General features: G+C 37.9%; 1 protein-coding gene across 1 annotated transcript in view; it reads right to left on the bottom strand.

Annotated features, from left to right (window-relative positions):
* Window positions 1–733: 733 nt before the first annotated feature.
* PLXDC2 (plexin domain containing 2) overlaps window positions 734–16,974 on the bottom strand; it is a 458,249-nt gene continuing 442,008 nt past the window's right edge. Inside the window, exon 14 of the mRNA XM_003257698.2 lies at window positions 734–2,714. Coding sequence (XP_003257746.1) covers window positions 2,598–2,714 — 117 coding nt within the window. The 3' untranslated portion in view covers window positions 734–2,597. The remainder of the gene's footprint in view (window positions 2,715–16,974) is intronic.

Raw genomic sequence — 16,974 nt, forward strand, 5'->3', positions numbered from 1 at the left:
ATTATGTTCATAGTATATTAAGTAATGCACAGTTGCACCTTCTCTAATACATAATATATGTAAAATCCAAAGCATTGATGATCATTTTGAATTTTCAGAAACTGTGTCTATGTTTTCTCAAATGGGGACAATAACAAACCAGAAATATAAAATAGATTGAGAGTTTCATGAAAGAAAAGGATTCAGCCAACATTTCCCCTTACCACTAAAGAATTCATACACCACACACTTCTCACTACCTTTAACTCTTAGTTCTGTTAAGAAGTTTCCCACACTCCAGTTCCAAAAAGTTTTCTCTATCATTTGGTGCTTTGGTTCACTGAAGAATTCAGAGTGTTTATGGTTTTTTACAGAATTATCAATTGTTTTGAGTCAAAATAGAAGATGAACGCTGAAGGGTATAAGAATAACATTACTACTTGAGAATTAAGTAGTACTTAAGGGACACAAACTAAGAATACACACGCAAGGTTTATACAACTGTCAAACAGTTGCTATTGGAAGCCACGGCTACCACAAAAGCTAGTGAAAGAAGCATCATTTTATCCTAAAAGGAACTTGCCTATGTGTTCCTTATGCATTTGTAGAATACCAGTTGCACCAGTAATATTGGCATGTCATTTGGTTATTGCTGTCTCACCAAATCTACTCTACAAGAATAAGCGGATGGATACTTCAAATAAACCAAACATAGCTGCTGCAAAGAGATTGTCATCACAATCCTTCAATCACCTTGCTTTTCAAATTTTTTTTTGTAATAGTTAACTAAGTTAGGAAAAAGTTACCATCTTCATCAAATACTTAAAATTGTAAAGCAAAATATATGGAATAGAAAATGGCATTCGTTCACGTGAGACACTCGTAATGATAAAGTATGGTACTCTGTGAGTGGACTGATGTCCAAGGCAGATGTGTACAGATGCTAAACTGTTGGGAAAATACTGCTTATGAGACATCTCTGCTTCTTGAGACCTGAATCTGCAAATGTTGAGCACTGTACCTTACAAAAGCCAACAGTTTCTTGGCACAGAGTGTAAAAGTTTCATGGGTTGGAATGTTGGCGAAATTGTACACTCAGTACCTGAATTTAAACTTTAGGAGCTCAGTATATATATTAACTACTTTCGTTCTCAAGGGATGCCATTCCTTTCTTTATTCATGGGGAATTTTCAAAATCAGGATTGTGATTCCAAGGCAATTGATACCTCCATTTAAGGAGTTTTCTGCATCCACTTTATATAGCCAGACAGGGAAGGGGTTGACATGAACGAAAAAGTGGATCAAATAGTCAAGAACATCATGGGCGTGGCAATGAACTGACCCACTTTTGCTAAGTGACAGAAAAATATTCTAATATTAAGGATTATTTTACAACTCTATGGAAGTAATGCAGCGATGCATCTTGCATCTGTTTTGTCTTGATGACAAAATGCACTCTTAGAGTCACAAGATCCTGCCTTGTGTTAGTTATAAACAAAAATATATTTATATATATATATATATTTATGTAACTACTATGTGCTTTAAAGAAAATTACTGTATGATTCAGCAGGGTTTTTTCATTCTTTTTATCGCCATGCTGACGTGAATGGCTTCTTAGACAGGAATCAGCAATGAAATGGGTCTTTAGTACTGAAACGGCATAAAATTAAAAATAACCATATGTTAAAAATCCCTTAACATTTTTGTTTCAAAAATGATTAAGGAACTCTTCATACTGTTTCCTTTTGTTTCCATCAGCCCAGAGCAACTGTGGTTTCATGGGACTTCACAGTTGGGGAATGGAGGTAAGGCTTCCATAAAGCATAAATCAGATGTTTTTATGCTGAGGCAGGGAAACAGAAAGCCCTGTTTGCCACCCCCTCTTCCCAAATCCTTAGCTAATTGTTCAGAAATTTTGTCACAGCTCATAGAAAGGTCATTCATTACGAACGAAGAGGCAGACATAGTTTGAACCTCCTGTACAGATAAAAAGATTCGTTCTGTGAAGTGATGAATTTGTTGGTACAGATGGATCTAGACCAGAAAAACAACATCCTTTTGCCACACATCTGTTTTGAAAATGTAGAAAATCTCTTATTTTGTGTTTGTTTTCACTCCTGCATGAGCTGTTTTTCTTAGCAATCTTGAGACATTCATCACTGCTCTTTTGAGTGAAAGGGTTCAGGCTTTGGAAAACAGTTATCTTTGAGACATCAGAGAACATTTGAACCAAAGGTGTCGATCCCTCATGAACTAAAGCTTTATTATGATTTTTTTTTTTTTCTGATCCCTTTGCAACCCTGTACCTAAGCCAAAAGCATTATAATCTTGTCATACTTCAGATAAGTCCACGGGAGATGTTCCAAGTGAACTATAGATGACATTCCACTAGGGAATTCTACGTTCAGTGTAAATGGTATCTTGTATAAGTTTTAGTTTTTTGTTTACCCTTTGTTTCCTGGGCTGAGCTTGTCCAGAAATCTTGTCTTCTTCAGGCTACAGCAGCTTAGAGCTTGTTTGTGTGTGTGTGTTTGTTTGTTTGTCTTAAAGATATAGGCAAAATTTTAGTCTTAACACCTGTAAACCAGTACTGGTGTTGTTCTGTCCTAGAAATTTTAGCACTGCTCTGATACAATAAAGCCTTCTTTCTCTCCAACTGGTTCAACTTCAGCATAGGCAGGATGTCCAGAGCCTCTTCTAAACTTCATCGCAGGCCATCTGCTTGGGCGTCTCTGAAACAGAAAACACAAAAATAAAAAATGTGCGTCAGGGTAAGATTCTAGCACCAGAAAAATCTATTTGCTAGCTATTTTAGATTACATGTTGAATTAATTAACATGTTAAATTATCTCTTATTATAGTTACAGTCAGAATTAAGTATTCCCCTTACCAACTCTCCAAGCCCTATGCTTGCATTTCCAAGATGGCACTATCTACCGCTGTCACAGGAAAGACCATTTGTCACATCTGCCCTCAAAGGACTCAGAGCTTCTCCCAAGCAAGGTGTAATGCCTTATGCATATGACTGAAATGCTCAAATATAACTAGGCAAAAAGGAACTGTAATAAAAAATATTTTTTAATATATGGGCACAGACTCTCTTCTCTACAAGTCAATACTGATATCACTTCGTTTTGTTCATTAATTCACTCAAAAACTAAGGTCATAAAATTCTGCTGTTCCTAGAAGTGTGTTTTCAATTAGGCACCAGACTTCCTAGCAAATAAGCTAAAAGAAATATCACTTAATATCTTAAAAATTATTTATTTAGCTAAGCATACCCATCTATGATTTTTTTGTGCTTGAAAATTAAGGCTGTTATATCCTAAAAATGGAATCTATTATCAGAGGGTGTAGCCAATCGGAGCTTATGAAACAAATATTGTACAGTAGACACTAGTCCTAAAATACAGGTTATTTATATTGGCAAAAAGAGAGCATTTCTTCTCAGCACTCAGTCCATCAAACAAACCTGTGATTTACAAATAGATTTGCTAAAATGACTTACTCAGTTATTGCAGCAAAAGACACTAACAGCCATAGTGACATTAGAAACTATTACTCCATTTATCAAAGTGCCTGCAATTTTGGGGTAAATAAGATGATAAATATTGAAGGAAGTTCATTTCTATCTAAAGAATTCTAATGTAAAACAGGTTAAATATCAGTGTACACATACTGGCATTTGGTGTCTTTCTAGATTTTCCAATTACATGCCAATGTCAGTGATTAATGGCTGTGAAAGTTTTTCACATCAGGGATGAGTATTAGCTCTATAGTCTGTAAAAAAAAAATACCAATCAAGGTAATTACATTCTGCCTACTAATAAGATTAAGTGCTATCTCTATAACATTATGTGGCCAGAATGCCTTAAATTTATTTGCTGATTAAGTTCCATTAAGTGAAACTGAATTATCCCTATTTTCCAAAAGAAGAATTTAAAACTAAAGAGAGGGCCACACAACAAAACAACGTGTCTATGGTGGGGCTGAAATCATCAACAATGGAAACATACTAAGCACCTCTAGGGAGGTGAGTACCATAACTCATGGTTATGCCTGTTTGTAGGGTAAAGATGACATGTTGCAGTGCTCACTACTTATAGCCCCAACTCTTGTTTTAGTGATTTCACAGCTGAGCTTCCCCAAAGCTACAGCTTCCCTGGGCAAGCAGCACCACTGAGATTTTGCTCTGAAACGCCACCTTTCCAAGGCCACTTGGTAGCAAGAACAACCCTGCCACCTAGCACAAATTTACAGCCACATAAAGACATTGTGCTATACTGTTCACAGTAGCCAAGATTTGGAAGTAACTGAACTGTCCATCAACAGATGAATGGATGAAGAAAACGTGGTATGTATACACAATGGAGTACTCTTCAGCCTTAAAAATAATGAGATCCTGTCATTCGCAACAACATGGATGGACTGGAGATCATTATCTTAAGTGAAATAAGCTAGGCACAGAAAGACAAACAACACATTCTCACTTACTTGTGGGATCTAAGAATCAAAACAATTAAGCTCATGGAGATAGGGTAGAAGGATAGTTACCAGAGGCTAGGAAGGGTAGTGACGGGATTGGGAGGAGGTGGGGATAGTTAATGGGTTCCCCAAAAATAGAAAAATGAGTAAGACTTAGTATTTGATAGCAGAACAGGGTGACTATAGTCAATAATAATTTAATTATATGCTTAAAAATAATTAGAAGAGTATAATTGGATTGTTTGTAACACAAAAGATAAATGCTTGACGCTTGAGGAGATGGATACCCCATTCTCTGTGATGTGATTATGACACATTGCATGCCTGTATCCAAACATCTCACATACTCCATCAATCTATATACCTACTATGTACCCACAAAAATTAAAACTTCACGAGGAGAAAAAAGAAATGGTGCTATATGTGGTCTTCATTAAAAAGGAGTGCAGATGACAGGCATCTTGATGATGATGCTCATGAAAGTTACATTTTATGAGGCTTTTATTTCATATCTCATGCTTTGTACTAGGTGATTTCCATACAGGATCTCATTTAATATCCACAACTCCATCCTTTACGTTTTCCACAAACCTGCAAAGCCGGCAAATGGCAGGGCCAAGATGTAAAATAAATATCTACCTACTTCCAAAGCTATTTTTTCCCATGATGGAAATTATTCCTTAAAATTCAATGGTTTGTGCATAACTCACCCAACATTTGGGAACCTGGCTGTAGTTTTATTTCAATCTTAACAATATACCAACAACTTCGGTATTCTGACAGTAAGTCAGAACTACTAAATTAACAACTCTTTCTTAGGTGAAAAGATTGCAGGATTATTGATACTCAGTATCATGTGCTTTGTGAGTGTATCACAAAGGTCCTCAAAATTGAAAATACAAAACGTTGGATGTGAAGCTTCCTGTGTTAACACAGTACAATAATATTTTCCAAACTAATTACATATCCTTAAGGATTTTTTTGATTTGTAATTTTTTTCCACTCATTGTAGAAAAAATGAGTAAAAAATGAGTAGAAAAAAACATAGAACTATCCCGACAAGATTTAAAATCACTAGCGATCCCACCAGAAACACACAACTGGTTAAACCAGTGGTTCCAACCTTTTAGGCACCTGGGACCGGTTTTTGTGGAAGACAGTTTTTTCATGGGCTGGTATTGGGGGCACGGGGTAGGGGGATGGTTTTGGGAAGAAACTGTTCCACTGCAGATCATCAGGCATTAGATTCTCATAAGGAGCTCACAACCTGGATCCTTCACATGTGCAGTTCACAATAGGGGTCACGTTCCTATGAGAATCTAATGTTGCTGCTGCTATGACATGAGGCAGAGCTCAGATGGTAGTGCTCGCTTGCCTGCCACTCACCTCCTGCTGTGTGGCCCGTTTCCTAACAGGCCACGGACAGGTACAGGTCCATAGCCCAGGGGTGGTGAACCCCTGGGTTAAACTATCAGTGTCACTCATGCAATTTCATGACTAAAGACGCACAAAATAGGTATAATCCAGCTACGAAATTATTCAAGGCTGCTCTCTTATTCAGGAAAAACTGAAAATTCATCAACAATTTTGACTAGATTTTTAAAAAGCATTTTTCATAACAATATCTTAAAATTTACAATGAAATCTAACAAATGTCATGTAGCTAGGGTTTTAAACATTTGATCTTATTTTGTATTCTTTTATAATCCCTTCACATCTCAGTCTTAGCCATAACAATGCCAAGCAAAGAGTAACAGCTTCACCAAAATTCTCCTTTCTTTTTAGAACACTTTCATAATGAGATAGGAGATGTCATCTCACATCGCCAAGCAATTACATGATTGTGAATAAATGACTTGATTTCTCTGGGCCTTTGTTTCTTCATCTGTGAAATAATAGCTAATTTGTCCTCTAAAACCCTAGGATCTTTGTATTTGCTTGCCTGAGATAATTGCCTTTAAAGTGGAGAGAAGATCATAATTTTTAAAGGGAACCTTCTGTGTGGAGGTTTTTCTGATCCTTATCCCTTCTGCCTCTTTCTGTTAACTTTTAGAATTCCTATATTTAAGGGAAATCTATATAAATCGGCCCTAACTGAAATTGATTTTCCATGTCAATCTGCAGGTGGTCAGATTATTCTTTATAAATGAAAAGAATAGGGCAATTTTTAAATTTTTTTTTTTTTGAGACGGAATCTCTCTCTGTCACCCAGGCTGGAGTGCAATGGCAAGATCTCGGCTCACTGCAACCTCCACGTCCCAGGTTCAAGCGATTCTCCTGCCTCAGCCTCCCGAGTAGCTGCGATTACAGCCACCAGCCACAGCACCCAGCTAATTTTTGTATTTTTAGTAGAAACGGGGTTTCAACATCTTGGCCAGGCTGGTCTCGAACCCCTGACCTCATGATCCACCCACCTCGTCCTCCCAAAGTGCTGAAATTACATTCTTTAACAGAATAACTGAATATTTAGTTAGCATAGAAAAGTCCTTAACATCTATGCCATAATAGGAGCCATCTGCCCAGAGTACGGGGAAGGGCTTGGATGGAAGGATCTGAAAACCTGAGCCTCATGTCCAGCCCTGCCACAAACTTGCAAGCATGATTGAACACAGCCAGGGATTTCAGAGAAGGGATATGTTGTTCTTTCTCGAGGCCTAGACAGTTCCAAATCTGTGTTCTTTTAAGAATGGCTAATTCAAATTGTTACAGAAACTCATCAAGGCCACAGGGTCATTTGCTAACAAGGCAGGATATATTCCGAAAATCGAAAAATTCAAACCAGACTGTAATGTTAATTCATTACAGAGTTTCAGGATGTAATGTCTTAAAACATTACTGGGTGCAATGCGTGGGTGATTTCTAATTTCATTTCTGAGAATTATTTATGTGATTAATCATATTCAGAAGAAAATGCTCGCAGCAATAATGCTGGCACTGGGGTTGGCTGTGCAGTCAGGAATTCTCCCTAATTCTTGCTTCAGTACTACTAATTGAACAGTCATCCAGGTCTGACTCAATGGTCTGTGGCAAGATAATTAGCTAAAATATCCACAAACAAACCTGGAGGGCACCCTCAGTTAGCAGTGTACACAAAACCGCAGCTGGAGACCTTTCTTCCAGTTCAGAGAGCAACACAGAGAGGGTTTTGTGTTGGGTTAGATGAGCCCTCGAAAGGAAGTTACAGGCATGAGTATGAAAGAAAAGGGACTGATTTTGAAATTAAAGGCCCAGATAGAAAACACCTGTGGTACATAATGGCACTTGTCAAGCAGTTGATTAGAAATTTCTGCCATTTTGGGGCTGTCTTCCTCCATGAACAGTGAGGGAATAGAAAGAGGCTGGGATCACTTCCCAGTGTAGGACTTGGGGAAAGTCACCTCTTGTTACTCAGTTACCGAATCTAAATGAACGAGAGTATTGTTTTTCAAAAAAACCTACCCTTCCTTCCTTCTGTTTTTTTTGTTTGTTTATTTTATTTTATTATTATTATTTTTTGAGATGGAGTCTTACTCTGTTGCCCAGGCTGGAGAGCAGAGGTGCGATCTCAGCTCACTGCAACCTCTGCCTCCTGGATTAAAGCGATTCTCATGCCTCAGCCTCCTGAGGAGCTGGGATTACAGGTGCCTGCCACCACACCCGGCTAATTTTTGTATTTTTAGTGGAGACAGGGTTTTGCCACGTTGGCCAGGCTGGTCTTGAACTCCTGACCTCAAGTGATCCACCCGCCTTGGCCTCCCAAAGTGCTGTGATTACAGGCGTGAGCCAAAGCGTTAATTTTTAAGCCACGGACTCTTTTTGATTTCTAATAAAAATCTTACCTTGAAGCCCAGAGTGAAGCACACAGGGTCGGTCTCCTTTAATTGCGGTGTACAGTTCCCTGCTTGCGTGCGCTCCCCGAGCCCTCCTGGAGTTTATGAATCCTATACTTTCTAAAACACGTGTTTTGGAAACTATAGAACTAAATCTGCGTTTCTCAAACTTGCCTGGCCACGCGAATCACAAGGGATCTTGTTAAACTGCAGCTCCTGATTCAACAGATCTCAGAGAGGCCTGGGGGGTCTGCGTTTCTCACAGGCTCCCAGGCGATGCGGAGGCTGTGGATCCACACAACACACTTCGAAGAGCAAGGGTGATGATTTTCTAAGGTCTCTTCTAACAGAAACATCCTCCAGGAGCCAGTAGAAGAAAAAATATTGAACCTCAGCCTTCCTTGTGTCTCTGGCAAACCTTCATGGGAATTGAAAGTTTGTTTTTGCACTCAGGTCAACCTTTCAATATTTAGCTTCCATAAAGTTTGACTGTCCAAGGGAAGGAATTTTTTTCTCTCTATTTCATTCTTTGAAATACAATTTTTTGTCTATTTCTCTTATTTTGTGTTGAATATTTCTTTAGTCTTAACAAGTTAAAGGTTGGATTGCCAGATTTAGCAAATAAATGACACACCCATAAAATTTGGATTTCAAATAAACAAGTCATTAAATATATATATATATTTAATTGGACATACACAAATTAATGGCTTTTTTTTTTGAAATTCTGATTCACATGAGTGTCATGTATTTTATTTGCCAATTCTATCTATGGGGAAACACAATGGTTTTGGCTCGTGGCCAGGGGAATTAGCAATCTAATTAAAATAAACAGCTCCTCTGTGTGGCTGTATCTCTTTGCTTCAAGAAATGTAGGCCGCTTTTTCCTTAAAAAGAGTAACTCAGATTGATCTGTTGGTCTTCTGGTGTGGTTGAGAATTCCAGGCAGGAGCATTCTAATTGCTCGTGTGGGAAGCAAAGCCTGGGTGATCTTTGCACGTTTTCTGCTCGCCCTCTTCTGATTCTTCCTGGTGTGGAAGTTGCCTTATTTTCCTGCGTCAGCTCTTCTCTAGTCTCCCGTTACTACCTGTCATTGATACATTGCCTTCATTCAAGAACTATCTTGAAGGATTAGTTATAACCATAGTCAGTTCATGTGCAAGATGAAAATTGTTCCCAAGCATATACAGATCAGCTCTCTACTAGGGTGAACAAAAAAACATACAATTTGTGTGATTTTCCAAAAGCTAACATCTTTAAAGTACAAAGTCAATGATTCTCCAACGGCTGAATAAATATCTTTCAATCACACATTGCAAACACTTAATGTGCATTATTTTCTTTCACTGTTTAGTCTAGCTGACTAAAAATAAAAATCAACTGGGGAGGTGCAAAGACTCCATTTATCCATTTCACATGTTTCCAAGAACACTTTCTTTCTCTCTTTCTTTCCTTCCTTCTTTCCTTCCTTCTTTCTTTCCTTCCTTTCCTCCCCTCCCCTCCCCTCCCTTCCCCTCCCCTTCTTTCTTCTGAGACAGTATCTCACTCTGTAACCTGGGCTGGAGTACAGTGGAATGATCAACTGTCAGTGCAGCCTCAACCTCCTGGGCTCAAGTGATCTTCCCACCTCAGCCTCCTAAGTGGCTGGGACCACAGGAGTGCACCACCACTCCTGGCTAATATTTTTAAACTTTTGTTTATTTATTTATTAGTAGAGACAGGGTTTCACCATATTGCCCAGACTGGTCTCGAACTTCTAGCCTCAAGCAATCCTCCTGCCTTGGCCTCCCAAAGTGTGGGGATTACATACGTGAGCCATTGCACCTGGCCATGCAAACTTTCTGAATCCTCACCTACAGATTACAAGTCACTTCTATTTTTCCTGTGCTGTTTCAGATGTTTCTTGGTATTTTATCAATATCTCTTGTCACATTTTTTTCACATATTGTGGTTGTACATGTGATTGAAGGGATGTAGTCAACATACATATATATATGATATGTATATGTGTGTGTCTATGTATGTATATCTATTTATATCATGCTCTATGTATATATGTCCTAGAAGTCGAATGTCATATTCTGTGAACTCTGAAATATGCACGGCAGTGGAGTATTGAAGCTATCTGACACCAGGAGTGAATCCTTTTCATACCATCTGCTCCTCTAGAAGACAGCATTATTTTCAACAATAATCATGAAAGGAAATTAATAATACGGCTATAAAGAAACACAGACAGAGAAAATTGTCTTGTTTTGAACTTTGTCAATATATAATCATGCCAGTAAAAATCATTAAAAATAAAAAATAAAATATTGCCATACAAAAAGGGAAATAGACTGAATGAATGCACTTTTGGTAAGAAAAAAAGGGGGATATTGCCAAATGAAGAATTCCACAAGGTTCAGAGAATGATTTGTACTTGCAATAGCAGAATTCAAGTGCCTTAAGCTCTGTTTTTCTGTCTTTACAACCACAATGCTATCATTCTTTGTTTTGAATCTACTGTTTTAACACAGATATATAAAGTACATATAGGTTGAAGACACCAGTATGCCCAAAACAAATGCAATGGATTCCAAACCCTGATTAACTTTTATTCTCTAAATGAATGCATGTAGCTGAGTATACTGTCGGGAGCCGAGTGTGTTACTGGGAGTTCTCTGAATTAACTTCCATGTGGAAGGCAATGTTTACTAAAGGATACATAATGACACTGGACTAACTTGAAGCTTATTTATTATGTCAGTAAAACTCAACAGTAAGCGAGCCCGCTCTTTAATGCTTAGATCAGCAAAAGTTTCTTTCAGGCAGGAATATTTTATCATTAACAGAGTTTAGAATTTTTAGTACATGGTGATAATAAAAAGCCAATTTTATTTGAGTCAGTTTTATTATAATTTCACCATTCTCTCAAGACGATGCAACCCCTTTTTACCTGCACTTGGGAACAGATAGCTTTGATCCACCACGGCTGGCAAAGTGTTATATACAGGGAGATTCGCAATAACTGTTTGTGTTCACTTGCACAGATCTTATAGTTTATGCTGCCATGAGAGGCATGGCACTCAGACTCATGGGTGACAAGCTCTCTTTCTTGAATATTTTTTTTCCTTTTATGACTTCATTTTTTAAAAATAATTACTCTTTATTTAAAATAAATAAGCCCTCTTACTTACAGGGAAAATATGAAAGTAAACTCTGTCCTCCTGGTCTAAGACAGAAACCACATTCAGAATATGTTCATTTAAAAAGGAAAGATTTGTTGATTATCTAACAAATCTAGGTACTTCAATACACATTGTTTCTTTGAAAAATAAAGACTGAAAGGAATAATTCATTTCAAAAAGTCACAGGTTAGAAAACCAATTTTCCTTCTGAGGCTCATTTTAGCAAATCCTCTGAGTGTTCCCAAATCTTTTAAAAAAGCTACATCCCCTGAGAAAGGGCCCTTCCCCTGTAGCCCTCTTGCTCTGACACCAGCAGCCCTGCACCCTTCCCACTATTGGCTACTTTGTTGTTCAAACCAAGCATGACTGTGTGATAATGCATTCAGTCATCCGATAAAATTAATGTTTGCACACCTTTATGTAAAACAGTACTAAAGGTAAGGCATTTGTCTTATTTATAGGGAAAATAATATATTTGTATATAAAAACTTGAACAGGAGCTAACCAATGAGATTTGAGAGTCAGCATAATATCCACTTCCATCCCTTCTATATTCCTCCTTCTACCTCACCTCGAAGCTGCTACCTCCAGAGCCTGGCTATTACATGGCACTGCGCTATGGTGGAAGATCACATCTAATTAGCCTCTATAGTTCACCCAGGCTTCACTTAACTTCCTGCCAGCCTGAATTCCATAGAGGGCCTCTTCAGTCAACTTACTGTCTGTTCTCTCCTTTATCTGACCATCAATTCTGGGTAAGTTTCCCCAGTCCTCAGCACAGATCCTTATCTTCTATATTTTTCTATTCCAGATCCTAAATAGAACCAACTAGTGGAGAAAAAAGTCACATGTTCAGGTTCACCCAGTGTCAAAGAATCACACTCTAATTTCCATTGGAAAGTCAGTGATTCATTTACTCTTCTCTTGTTGAATTCTTTTGATACATGCAAACTCCATCTATTTGCTCTAGCATCCAGTCCCAGGCTGCCCTCTCTCAATTGTCTATTTCTCCAACTATTTTTACTGAGCCAGTGAAGGCCTTTAGAAGATGCTAATCCCTTGCCCCGTCAATGCTTTTATATCTACTCATGCTTCCTTCGTATCTGCAAGTCTTCCTCAGTTGCATAGTTGATTGCTTTCCCTGTTTACTAATACTGTCTCTGCTATGAAGTTACTTCATTTCTCCCTCCTCTCCAAGACCCTTAAAACACCCCTTCCATTGTTTCTTTACCTTTTGCCTACACCAAACATCAGGAAAAAGCGTTTACTTGATGTTTCTTCAAACTCTCAGTACTATATCTCTCTGAAATGTCTGGCCCCATCAATTGCCTTCACGGTACAAAACCATTTTTCACCCTCAGTGCCTGCTCCCCGCTTTAAAACTGCATTCTCTCAGGTTACCAGTGCCTTAGTCGTCAATGTCTTCTGTGACTTCTCTAGAAAACTGTACACGGCTGCCTGTCTCTTCAATCTTGACGTTTCCCTTTTGTGGCTTTCTAGGACAGTGTACTTTCTTGCATCTTGCTCTGCGTTTTTGTGTGTGTGTGTGTGTGTGTGTGTATGTTTGTGTGTGTGTGTGTAAGTGTGTGTATCTGTTTTGTTTTTGTCTTAAACGGTCCCCTTTTCTGATTCATCAACATTAACTGTCAACACGTCCTAAGGTTTAGGGTTGTCAAGACCCAACTCTTTATTCTCTTGCGTTTCAACTTCTACTATTAGTTCCATATTTTCTCACCTGATTGTTTACCCAAATCCATTCCTTTTTTTTTTTTTTAAGATACCCAATTTCTTGACCATCAGCTCAAACCAAGCCTGCTTAAAATCCATCCTGTCACTTTCCTTCCTAAACTAACATTGCCTTCTGATGTTGTTAATTCTGTCATTAGAAAATCCAATTTCGGCCTGCTGCAATGGCTCACACCTGTAATTCCAGCACTTTGGGAGGCCGAGGCAGGCAGATCACCTGAGGCCAACATGGCGAAACCCCATCTCTACTAAAAATACAAAAATTAGCAGGGTGTGATGGCAGGCCCTGTAATCCCAGCTAATTGGGAGGTTGAGGCAGGAAAATCACCTGAACCTGGCGGGCGGAGGTTGCAGTGAGCCGAGACCATGCCATTGCACTCCGGCCTGGGCAACAAGAGCAAAACTCTGTCTCAAAAAAAAAAAAAAAAGAAAAAGAAAAAGAAAATTCAATTTCTCAGTTGCTCAGATTCTGGACTTTGAAGTTATCCTTGATTCTTCTTCATCCTACATATTCAATGTAATGAATCAGGGCATCCTCCTCACCTTTACCACTAATTAGATATAGGAAACGTTCAGAAATGGACTACTTTCTTGGAGTCTCAGTCATCCTATCTGTAAAACAGGGATCTAACAATTCTATATTTACTGAGCTCATTGGGGAGTACTGAGAATCGAAAATAACTGATTGAAAACCCTTTCACATATAAACCTTTATGCAAACAAAGATTGCTAAAATATCTTCTTCCTTCACATGGCTCCTGTATTATCCTCATTCTTGTCCCTCTATAAATACCCCAATTCAGCTCTCAGCAACCACTTCACATATAGGCTACTGATAGTCTTCTAATTCTCTTCTGACTGTCCTTTCACTCTTCTTCTGGCTCGTCTTCTAACTCTCTTCTGACTGTCCTTTCACTCTTCTTCTGGCTCACTCTACTCCTTCCCCACAACCATTTAAAACTCCCACTTCTTTTTTATTTTATATATGTATTTTTTTTTTTATGGAGCCTGTCTCTGTTGCCCAGGATGTAGTGTGGTGCTGTGATCTCAGCTCACTGCAAACTCCACCTCCTGGGTTCCAGAGATTCTCCTGCCTCAGCCTCCCAAAAAGCTGGGACTACAAGCATGCACAACCATGCCTGGGTAATTATTGTATTTTTAGTAGAGACGGGGTTTCACTATGTCAGCCAGGCTGGTCTCGAACTCCTGACCTCAAGTGATCCACCCGCCTCGGCCTCCCAAAGTGTTGGGATCACAGGCATGAGTCAGCGTGCCAGGCCTAAATGCCTACTTCTTTATTACATCACTGATTCTCACTGCTTATAGAATGATAGTTAGATTGCGTGGTTTGTCCTTCAAAGCCTACGGTATCTATTTTCCATCTATAGTAAAGCCATTTTCAATATTTGCCCATAGATATTAACACATAGTTAAATAAGTTGATTCATCTTGACCTTTCTTGATACGTTTTTAAAATCATAATATATCCCCATTCCATCTGAAAAGGTATCTCCCCTTCCTCTTTGCTTAGCCAGAACATGGCACCCTTTCAACACCCTGCACAAACACCACGTTTTTAATGAGATTCCTCCTGATTATCTCTCTCTCTCTTAAGTATTTTATAGCATTTGACAGAATCTTTTATTCAATATTGATCATTTCTTTGATGTTCCTTTCATTATTATTGAATTCTTATGTGGCTGTTTGGCCTTAAAAGTTTTTGTGTCCTCTGTCTTTAGACGCATACTAAGCTGGAAAATATAATTACATATAGGATGACCATAAGATTTATTGTCCAAATTAGGACACTTTTGAGAATAAATGGAGAAACTATTAATAATTATATCAGACAACAGACATAAACTAGAATGGTTCTGGGCAAAGAGGAATGTATCTTTACCTTAGTTATACCCCTCTGTGAGTGTAAGAGACTCTAGTAGAGTGTACGGCACAGACAGATTCTTTGGTTTTGACTAATTTTCTGTGATACGAGCTGAGAATATTCTAGTCTTCTTCAGCATTAGCCTTAGTTCATAATATGTTAATAATGCTTTGAGCAGCATCTCTTTATTTTTTGAGCCACATTGCCACAAGTGGTTATTTTCTACCCAAATTATGTAATAATTTGCTATTACCCAGGCAATTTAATCTAAAGAAAAGTACTTTGCAAGAGGTGTGAAAACAAGCCAGTTCACTGCTGCCTAGTGACTGAGTTAAAAGACAAGATAATGCTGCACTGGTCATAAATATCCTAATAAAAGTCGAATGTGAGTTAGTGCTGCCTCGCTACAACAGACTGGCCGTGTTCCTTAAGAAATTGTTCTTGTCAAGTTACTTGTGTCTGGAGTGCCAAGGTGTTTCTAAGTCAGGCTAAAGAAACCTGGCAAGTTAAGGTCTAATCAGCAGTGACCCTAGGAATGGTTAATGGTGAGTTATTTTCTATCCTAAAGTAATTGTGTGCTTTACTCCATGTTTAATCACACGATTAAGAAACAACCCAAGAGAATGATTTATGTCATCAAATCCAAGAGTGGACACTATTCATTTGAAGATACAGAGTGATCTTATCAGTCAAACTGGGCAAAACCACACTTACATATACAACCAGTTTCATTATATGTTTTTAATCTGTATATGTTGAAATAAAAAGTTTTAAAGAAACTTTAAAAGGCAGATAGCAAACTTTTTACCTATTTAAGGTCCTACACTGAAAAATCAGTATCCAAAATGGTGTATGTTTTTAAATCTGAGGAACTTGATTTATTTATTTTGCAATTCTGGGCACATACTGTCTTGTGTCAAATCAATTCAGAGGTTGAAATAAAAATATAATTATGACCTTGAGAAAAGGAACAATAAAGTATTAGTGTAGCAGGAAAATAAAAGTTCATATGTAATTTAGAGGATCAATTGTAGAGGCTTTACAGGTGCATTTGTAATTATATTGTCATACAATGTTATAACTGACTAATAACAGTGTTTAATCATTCCTTACTTAGGGCTCCAGTGATATTCATTACTGTCCTTTACACAGATTCATGTAACTCCACAAAAGCTTTCCTGAGAGTGCATTGCATTCACCCTGTGATAAAGAAGTGCCGATAACCATGGTAATGATATTATGTGAGCCAGATGATAGCCCTGGAAGTCATCCTATTTGCAACACTTTAAAAATTTAAAAAAAAAGATAAAAAAGCAAGATGACTGAGATATAACAATTAGAACCTATAAAAACAACTTTTTTTTGTTTTTGTTTTGTTTTGTTTTGCTTTGTACAGTCAATGGTATAATACTCAGGGGGTTTGATAATATGGTTTGTGAATTAGTTAGATCATTTATTATTTTTCCCTTCCTCTTTTCATTTGGATAACTTAACAATAGCTCAAGAAAATTGGGTAGGAGTGGGAAATAAAGGAATCCCTCAAATAAATTATGTATTTACATAATTTTTGCCTGAAACCTACTACTGTTTAAAATAGCACTTTTAACAAAGTTGAAGGCTGCTTGGGAGAGTCAGCAAATTTGGTTTTAACTCCTGGTTGAGTTACACAGAATGGTTCAGGATTGACCAGAATCACACACTTAGTAAAAGCTGGAATTTTTGCAAAATCTGCTGCCTTCTTGGTGCTATCTTCTTCCTGCTGCATTTTACTGATTCCTGATTCTGCTTCTGTTAAGCACTAAGGCTTTGGCAAGTCAATGCATATCTCATATTCTCCATGTTCTTATATATAAAATAAGAAAGAGGACAGATAGTGATTCTCTACTTAGTAAGAAGCTAT

The sequence above is a fragment of the Nomascus leucogenys genome, chromosome 9 (assembly GCF_006542625.1).
Source record: "Nomascus leucogenys isolate Asia chromosome 9, Asia_NLE_v1, whole genome shotgun sequence".
Taxonomy (NCBI): Eukaryota; Metazoa; Chordata; class Mammalia; order Primates; family Hylobatidae; genus Nomascus; species Nomascus leucogenys.